Here is a 9,764-nt window from a genome sequence, read left to right as displayed (position 1 = left end):
ATGGATCTAGGGGTGGCAATTTGGTCCGAACCGGCGGTTTTTTTCCGAAACCCGCCCCTAATGAAACGGGTTTTACCAACCCGTTTATTAAACGGTTCGGGTTTGGTATGAAGTTAAAACAAATAATCGGGTTCGGGGCGGGTTTGGTATTAGATAGTAAACTCCGCCCCGAACCGATTAGTACGATATATATTAAATATATGTTTTATTTAATGTTATGTTTCTAAAACTTTAATCTTATATTATCAATTACATAACATAGTTTCTGGTTCAGGAATCTGTGCTAAGAGAGTGGTGGTTGATGCCCGCCACCACATGCTCGGTCGTCTAGCTTCCATTGTCGCCAAAGAACTTCTCAATGGCCAGAAAGTTGTCGTCGTTCGTTGTGAAGAGATCTGTCTTTCCGGTGGACTTGTTCGTCAGAAAATGAAATACCTTCGTTTTCTCAGGAAGAGGATGAACACTAAACCTTCTCATGGTCCTATTCATTTCCGTGCTCCAGCTAAAATCCTCTGGAGAACCATTCGTGGGATGATTCCCCACAAGACAAAGAGAGGTGCTGCTGCACTTGCAAGATTGAAAGCTTATGAGGGTATTCCACCACCATATGATAAGACAAAGAGGATGGTTATCCCTGATGCCCTAAAGGTTTTGAGGCTTCAACCTGGACACAAGTATTGCTTGTTGGGTAGATTATCAAGTGAGGTTGGGTGGAATTACTATGACACCATCAAGGAACTCGAGGAGAAGAGAAAGCAGAGAGCCCAAGTTGTGTATGAAAGAAAGGAGCAGCTGACGAAGTTGAGAGTCAAGGCCGAGAAAGCAGCCGAGGCATCTCTTGGTCCCCAGCTAGAAATTCTTGCTCCAGTCAAGTATTAGTTAAAGTTAGATCAGAGATATCCTAGTTTTTTCGAATGACAATTTTGTGAGGACAAAGACTGCTTTCAGTCTTCTTTGATTTCATTTTTGTGACTCTGTTTTCTATCTTCTACTACTAGTATTTATCGTTTTTTGTAATGGGATTCAGTTATAATTTTTTTTTTTTTTTTTTTTTTTTTTTTTTTTTTTTTTTTTGTTTCCATAATGCGAATAATAACATATCAAAAAGTAAATTACAGCATCTTTCATGACGTTACTCACAAGTTTGCAGTTAAGAGTTAAACTGCTAATCAGACGTCTCTAACACTAGTTAACGAAGAATTCATATAATAAAAAAAAATAGCAATACTGCTACTAAAATCACATTGTAAAAGGAATATTTCTACTCATCTTCATCTAGTTATACAAAACCAGAGAGCAACGATAACAGTATAGGGAATTAGAATGGGCACAAAATATATTACCAAAAAATTACGGAATCGCACAAGTTAGACGCTCAGGAAAGTCCGTTTGCACGTTTGCTAACAGCATGACGCCCGTGCATGAGATTATACATGACTCTTTTTCGTCCCCATTTCCACCATTTTGGTACGAGGAAGCGTCTTCTCTTCTTGGCTCCTTTCTCTGCATTACCAATTCAAAAGATATACTAAGCACAGAGAATAAAGAAACTGGGTCCAGAGAAATGAACATGGGTCATGGGGATATATTAACTTCAAAAAAACTACAATTGATTTATCCCTATAGCACAAAAAGAAATCCATAGTTGTAGCCGTGGAACACCCAATAGTCTTGTCCTTGCAGTTTTTCCCATTCTGCAACATGTGAACGATTTCCAGTACTGAATCCAATATCTCTCAAAAATGAACTTTTGTTTTACCTTCTCGATAAGACACTTAGCCTAACCCAGACACTTATATACAACTACCCTCAGGGGGATCAAGGACAGTAGTCGGTTGGTTAATAAGATGTTTGCACCTAGGAAAAGATGGAGCATCTGAATCCAACCTCTTTGTTACCTTCTCCCCATTCATGTTCTTCCTATCTTTTTCTTTTCTCGTTTCTACTACTTTTTTCACTTTTTCTATCTTCTTCTCTTTCAAAGTATCGTACTCTTTGCACCTCGATACATCATTCTCTACTTCCTTACCTTTTTCTTCGTCATCTGTCCTTTTCTCCTTCGACTTCTTTCTTCTTTTCTTCTCTTCTTTTCCTTTTATTTTTCTCTCTTGTTCTCTTGTTGTTTCCTCTCTTTTCTTTTTATCTTTGTGTTCTTTCTCCTTCCTCCTTCCACCTCCATCTTCAACTGTTCTCTTCCTTTTATCCATCTCTTTCTCCTCATTTCCTCTCCTTTCTCGCTTCTCCTTTTCTCTCTGTTCATTCTCCTCCTTTTCTCGCTCCTTTTCTCTCTGTTCATTTTCCTCCTTTTCTCGCTTCTTCTCTCTCTGTTCATTCTCCTCCTTTTCTCGCTTTTCATTTTGCTTCTCCTTCAATCTCTTCTCTCTCTCCTTTTCACTCCTTTTCTTGTACTTCACTTCCACGTTCCCCTCCATTTCTTTCATTTTCCTCTCATGAGGCTCTGCTATCACAGACAATCCAATGGCATTCTCTTTATCACAGTCAAAGGATTTCTCCTTCATTTCTACTACTTTTTTGCCTTTCTCAAATTTCACTTCTTTTCTTGTATCCTCCTTTTTATGCATCCTTATAGCGTCCAACTCTTCTCTAACCTCTTCTTCCTTATCCGTCCGCTTCTCCTCTGACTTCTTTCTTCTTTTCCGCTCTTCTTTTTCTTTTCTTTTCCTCTCCTCTCTGGTTGTTTCTTTCACTCTTCTCTCTGTTTGTTCCCCTGTCTTTTCATCTTCACGTTTTTTCTCTTTCCTCATTTCTTCCTCTCCCTCTTCGTCTTTTCTCTTCCTTTTATTCTCCCTCTCTTTCTCTTCATTTACTCTCCTATCTTTCCCCTCCTTTTCTCTCTGTTCATTCTGCTTCTCTTTCACCCTCTCCTCTTTCTCCTTATCACTTCTTTTCTTGTACTTCACTTCTACCATTCGTTCCCTTTCTTTCATTTCCCTCTTCTGACCCTCTTCAATCACTGACGATCGGATATCATCCTCTTTATCATCTTCAAATGACTGCTCGTCCACCTCAGATTGCCCTCCCGCCAAAGACTGTTGTGATATCTTTGCCGAGACCATTGGCATCTTCTCAGGGAATGAGGACATTCTGTCGGGCAATACTCCAGTTGCTCCTTTATCTTTCTTTGTAGACATTGGGGATCTCGAGGTTGCTTGTATCCCTTCCCCGTTTTGAAGGTTGGTCATATGCACACCCTGCTGTTGAATTTCCGTGGTTGGTTCTGGTTGACATTTTTTCTTTTGCAAAAGATATGATGCCCATTGGGACTGCAGTGTTGTTTGAGTGGATTCCAGGTTAGGCCAGAATTCAGTTTGAATCTCTAAGACATCCAAAACAGTTCGCAAGCCAGGTCTCGTTGGTGCAACGTTCAGTTCACAGTCAGGGCTTTCACCAAGTAGTACCTTGATCACTGCTGTAGCAGAAGCTGATATAGCGCGAAGATTGTAGCCTCCTTCAAGAATAACAAGCAATTTTCCACTCGAAAGAGACATTAACATTTGTGTCATTTGCCCATAACCAGAAGGTGTTACATCACAGCAACCAAGGGGATCACCCCTAGCAGCATCAAAGCCTGCCGATATAATCGTCAGATCAGGAGCAAACTCTAAAGCTATGGGAAGCACAACATGCTGAAATGCAAACACGTAATCGCGATCCCCAACCCCACCACACTCCCATGGAATATTCACACAATATCCTTCGGCTCCAGAAGTACCAACCTCGTCAGCTGCTCCAGTACCAGGGTAGAACTTTCCTCCCTCGTGTCTGTGTAAGGATATGTACAGTACCGATTTACTAGCATCAAATATTTCCTGTGTACCATTTCCATGATGAACATCCCAATCAACAATTAGCACTTTCTTAGCACCTGCACCTTGGGCAGCAAGTGCAGCAACAGCTGCGTTATTGTGGAGGCAAAACCCCATAGATTCTTTTACACCAGCATGATGCCCAGGAGGCCGCACCAAAGCAAACCCATTTTTGGCTTGTCCAGATATAATATTTGTAGCAAGATCTGCACATAATCCTGCAGCAAGCCTTGCAGCACATGCTGAATGCTCATTGGCATATGTATCCGGAGTGAAATAACTAGAGATCATACAGCTTGTAAACTCAACAGCATCGACGTGCTCAGGAGTGTGGACCAGCTGGAGTTCTTCTCGAGTAATTTCTCTAGCAGGAATAGGAATGCATCTCCCAGGAAATATGCCGCCGGAGGCTAGTGAAGCCAATATTGCATTTAGACGATCTGGTCTTTCTGGGTGAGGGTGATCCTTCATTTCAACTTCGGAATGAAGCAGCATTCTCTCATCATAACCAACTATCGTGCAATCCTTCATGCATGGTTTCTCTGTTTTCGCATCTTTACATTTTGACCGGTCCTGAGCTTGAGTCGCTTCTTGTGTAAACGATGGAGCAAGCTCGGTCGTCTAGCTTCCATTGTCGCCAAAAAAAAAAAAAAAAAAAAAAAAAAAAAAAAAAAAACTATGTTATGTTTTATACTAGGCATAACCTGTGCCTCCGACACGAAGACTCTCGTTGAGCACTTAAGCGATACAAAATAGTGGACCTTTCATTATCAAAATGAATGACCTTTTAAAAACAATATCATCTTTCATTTTTTTTTTGAGAACACAAAGATTAAGGTATTTGAGTATGCTTTCAACAAAAAAAAGTATTTGAGTAATACACTGTGGTATCAAAAAAATTTCACCATTAACATAAGTAACTTCGAATTCAATAAAAAACCTTCTTTCTAAAGAGCTAACTTCAATTTCCATATATGAGCAATAAGGAAAGAGAAATTCAAAATAGGTTTTAGTCTTAAAGAGACAAAAATGATAATGGATATATAATTTAATGAGTGAGAATATTATAATGACATTAGTCCAGCTGAAGTTGCATAAAGGATATATAATGGACACCTTTGCAAAATCTCAAGGAAGAACCTAAATTAAAGCTATAAGGCATTGATTTATGACCTTGAGAGTTCACCGGAAGGAATTAAACATATGAATTCATCTAAATAGACGATAATGGACACCTTTGCACAATCTCAAGAAAGGAAGAACCTTAACATTAAAGCTATAAGGCATTGATTTATGACCTCGAGAGCTCACTGGAAGGAATTACATATGGATCCATCTATGCAAATTGGCATATCTGTAACAAACAATTGTAGGTTCCATCATCCAAATTTGATCTTTTGCTTTACAATTTGACCTTTGCATTGAGATGGAGAGCCTTGCATCCACCATAATGAGAAGAAAAAAAAAATCAAAAATTAACAATGTATTGTAGTAATAGAGAATCAACCATAAGAACAGTAATAGAGAATCTTTTGCTTTACAGTTAAGCTCAAGCTAAAAAAACAAAATATATCAAAAAATAAAAAATCCATATTATTTATAGAAGAGAGAAATCTTTTGAGAAGATTAAGAGACTTCAGAGAAGTTGTTTGCTTAGACTTTATGGACAATATAGACTTAATGGGCAGTAAAGGTTTTGTGAGTGGAAGATGAGGGGTTCTAAGGGTCTTTTATATTATCCTAGTCATCCTCATTTATTTTGTCCCAGTCACCTAAACAAGTCCTGTTTTGTTATATAGATTATTTAAGTAGTTGTAGTGTTTATGATTGATAAACTCAAAGTCTTATAAAATTTTGTTAACGATTGTTATGTTACTTCAAACTAAAATAACTTTTGTGAAACATAACACAAAATATTTTGTTTGAACCCGACCCGACCCGACACATGTTATATTAAACGGGGCGGGGCGGGGCGGGGCGGTAATGGTTTAGCAATTTTAACTTGGGGCGGTTACGGTAATTGAATATCCGCCCCGATTAATTATTGAGACGGTAATGGTAAAACCCGTTTGCTAACGGGACGGAGTTGGGAAGGGGATGAACCGTCCCAAACCCGCCCCGTTGACATCCCTAAATGGATCCAATCCACTTATTTGCCACTTTATCTCTAGTCAACTCTCTTCGATCAAGTGACCACTCTTATGTGTAACCCGTTGTAGGATCCAGTCTATGTTAGCCCCGAATCACTGAATTGATCCGACGATCGTAGTTGCCTTCTAGCAAAGCACTACGACCCCTAATTGGACCGGACTGGATGATCTTCATCTTTATCCTAACTGACAAATTGATCGCATTGCCATCTTGGTCGAAGGACACTCCTTTGGAAGGACATCTCCTTCAGACCGAATGGATATATCCTTCAGTCTCCCACTTGTCCTTAGAACAAGTGCAATGCCCGATTCCCATGTCACTTCATATCTCATCTGATACGTCATATCTTTTCATACTTTCTTGATCTGGAGAACAACTGCAAAGCTAATGATTAACTTTTAATCCATTAGAGTGTGGCCACACATTTTCAGTTGCTTCTCCTCAAGTGGGCCGGAGATACTATTCCTAACCTAGTTAGGAGGATATAATCCACTCTTGTACTCCCACTTAACTTCATATCTATCATGTCTCCCCCAGCAATCGGCCTTTATAACCTCCTTTTACGGCGCGGCGTTAACGGTGCCAAAGTTCGACATTCCTTATAGAAGATGAGTGGAGTACTCATGTTTAAGGAATCTCTCCAATCTTGCCTATGAGTGTTCCTGACGTTTTTCAAACACTTTGAAGAACTCTCATGTTTGGGTTATCCAGTGTATATTCCCCAATCATACACCCATGTAATTGACTTGAATACTATATTCCTATAGCCCATGAAACAGCGCTATCAGTCAATCTCATATGCCAGTCTTCATGAGTCATTGTTGTCCATGCAATGACCTGGACTAGGGAGTTAATAATGAATCTATTCCATATTCACTTAGTAGGGTTTCATTTACCAGATGACGCATCTGATAAACCTACTTGGAATGCTTCACTATTTTTTGGACTGTCGGTTAAATACTAAACCACGATTTAACGACGAAATAACTAAATTATTTCTGATGATAAGAGTTTGTAAATCTTGAGCCTTCCCGTGTAACTCCTTACACCCTCAAGTTTACTAGTCTAAGCTTTTAAAGCTTAATGCCTATGACTCTAGTATTACTTCCATACTTAGTCTAAGGTGACAGTTTAGTTAATAGATTAAATCTATGTGGATTTTGCTTTGTTATCATCCCCATGATAATCTTCAGTATTTCCATACTGAATTAAAACTTCTCAAGTTTCTTTTATTTGTAAAGTTTGCAACAGTCTCTGCCTGGAACCCTTCCAACTTACTGTTCTTCCATGTCAAGATTGTCATCTTATTCTGGAAGTTTCCAATATATGACTTTTCAACCGTTTATTTTCATACCGAGTTCGCACAAGTTCTTCTTAAGTACATTGTGTGATCCAGATCAGCTCATCCGGTTTTGATTGGTGACCACCATACATGCTCCAAGTATTTTACGACGTCGAGGCGAACGCTAATCATGTCTCACATGACCGATCTTATGCCTTTAGCATAACCATCTTTTCTCATGCGTGCTAGATCATCAGAATCTTTCAGATGCTGAATCTCGCTAAGCTATGTGCCATGAGACTTGGGTAGAATCACTTTGTTTGAGTGTTTCACATTAGACTCTTCAAGATCATTTCTTGAACAAGTCTTATCACCTTCTCGATTTATTTATGTAGATCCTTTTGGTGCCCAAAAGCGTTTCACCTTTATGTGGTCCTTTTATTGAGTTAGTTCTAAACTGTTTTCAACATCAGAATGTTGTTCTCAATTTTAGTATGTCTTCTACATACCAGACCAAAGAAAACTGGGTCACTCCTACTAACCTTCTTGAACTTCTTGAATTCAAGATTTCTCTTCATTCCCAAAGAAACCAACTCTTGATTACTTTGCTGAATCGAAGATTCCTACTCCTACTTGCCTGCTTAAATCTCTCGATGGATTTTGAAGCTTGCAATTTTCACTAGCCTTTTAGAAGAGTTAACTTCCTTCGGAATGTGTCATCACAGATTCTTTTTCTAGTGATCGATCATTATGGTCTTGAGCATTGTGACCCGAGGGTTGGTGTATTCAAGGTCCATACGATGAATTCTGTGACCTTCTGTCTCAGTCATGCTCTTGGAAACTCCAATGTTTCCTTCCTTGTCTATTTTTCACTTTGAAAAATCTATTTGTACTTTAACAAGAACCATTCCTTTAAGCAAATAGACCAAGTTCCAAACTTGATTTCAGACATGGATTCCATTCTGATCATATGGCTCCAAGCCATATTTCAGAGTGATTCCGTTATTGCTAGCTTCTTTTCTTCTTCAGTAGGATCTCAATCTTCTGAGACAGATTATGAGCTTTTAAGGTCTGTAAGGGGTTTGAACAACTTTGAGATGCTCTCAACTTCTTGAGGGTTCTCATGCGAATCTAATTCCACTTATGCGGGAGGATCTCCGAGATCTTCTATCTCCTCCTCTATTTCCATATCTATCGGCTAATATAGATAGGAACCGCAAATTCTGACATTCGTATACCACTCTTGATTTTTTATACCATTGTCAGATTGTTGTTCAGATCGAATATCTAATATTTCTCCCACTTGTCTTCTTGGAATAACTCTTATTTCAAGGAAGACACCACCACGAGCAACAACCACCTTGTTATCTGATTGCTTGTGGAAGAATCCCCAATATTTATTTATCCCATAAATAATTATACTTTCTTGATATGCAAACTTGGTTCTCGAAAACCAGTTACGTTTCATATCTTTAGACCTTAAGAAAAGACCACTTTTGGAACCATTCCAAACCCATACTCTTATGGTGTTTTTTTTTCAGCTATTTAAGGCAATGTGGTTAGTTAGGATGAACGACCGTGTTCGAGAATATATCCGAGAAAGTGTTCGGAAGATTTGCTTAAACCCATCATTGATCGATTCATGTCTAACATGAATCGATTACTCCAACTGGACTCATCACCCATATGATGTGTTTGTGGAGCAAGGTGAGAAACTATTTATCATCTTCTTTTGATGGTCATCAAATTTCTGATTCAAATATTTATCATCTCAATCTAATCGAATGACTTATATTTTTGTCAAGTGGATTCAGGTTAACTCTCGTTAGTGTATCAATAGTTTTATATACATCTGTATGTATGAAAACTATTAGTTTACTAGTCATAACTTCCTTTCAAAAGGTGACTTTGTCAAATAGTCCTTTTGAACAAAATTCACATGTGTCGTATGATTCAAAATCATTAGACTTAGAAGTCCATACCACTGGGTCTTCCTCATGTGTCTTATGTCAATTTGGCGCAATGACAAAACAGAGTTGACCGGTTTGAATCCTTTGATTATAGCCTATGGTATCATTGTTAACGTTTTAGTTCTCCTAGAACCGACTTTGTCATCAAAGATGTAAGAATCAGAATTCCCAATTCCGTTTCTTCGTCTTCTAGGTACTTAGGGTAGTTTCTTGTAATGGCTTAGCCATTGCTTTTAAAACTCTAACCCTTATGCCTTATGAATTATAAGAACTCTTCTTATATTCCTTCGATAACACAATCATAAGAAAATGCTTATTAGATTCAATATTCCTTAATGTTCTTTTCAAGACGACTTTCTTCGAGGGACCAACCTCTCCATTCACGACATCTATCGGAACTTTTCCTCAGGTTGTTGAATGGTTGTGTTAGCATCCATATCATTAATCCCTACGAGAGAGAAGAACTTTATGGATGTTCACAAAATAATTATTGGCTAATCATATCCTTGTCGTTTGAAGTGGTAGTGAACATCG

At 38.6% G+C, this 9,764-nt stretch overlaps 1 protein-coding gene and 1 pseudogene across 2 annotated transcripts; one reads left to right on the top strand and one right to left on the bottom strand.

Moving 5' to 3' along the window:
* The first annotated feature begins 261 nt into the window (after positions 1-261).
* LOC147537858 (large ribosomal subunit protein uL13w pseudogene) lies at positions 262-1,017 on the top strand (annotated as a pseudogene). Its single transcript, XR_015225950.1, has one exon. The product of XR_015225950.1 is annotated as a large ribosomal subunit protein uL13w pseudogene (transcript).
* An 83-nt stretch (positions 1,018-1,100) lies between these two features.
* On the bottom strand, positions 1,101-4,433 carry LOC147537857 (uncharacterized). Its single transcript, XM_086643334.1, has one exon. It carries the CDS (start codon positions 4,356-4,358, stop codon positions 1,794-1,796), a length of 2,565 nt encoding a protein of 854 aa, XP_086499460.1. The 5' UTR covers positions 4,359-4,433; the 3' UTR covers positions 1,101-1,793.
* Positions 4,434-9,764: the final 5,331 nt, after the last annotated feature.

The sequence above is a fragment of the Eschscholzia californica genome, unplaced genomic scaffold (genome assembly GCF_041429995.1).
Source record: "Eschscholzia californica isolate CP2 unplaced genomic scaffold, dmEscCali1.0.p SCAF_5, whole genome shotgun sequence".
NCBI lineage: Eukaryota > Viridiplantae > Streptophyta > Magnoliopsida > Ranunculales > Papaveraceae > Eschscholzia > Eschscholzia californica.
Note: the sequence above shows the minus strand (reverse complement) of the source record. Positions and strands in the feature narration are given on the sequence as shown.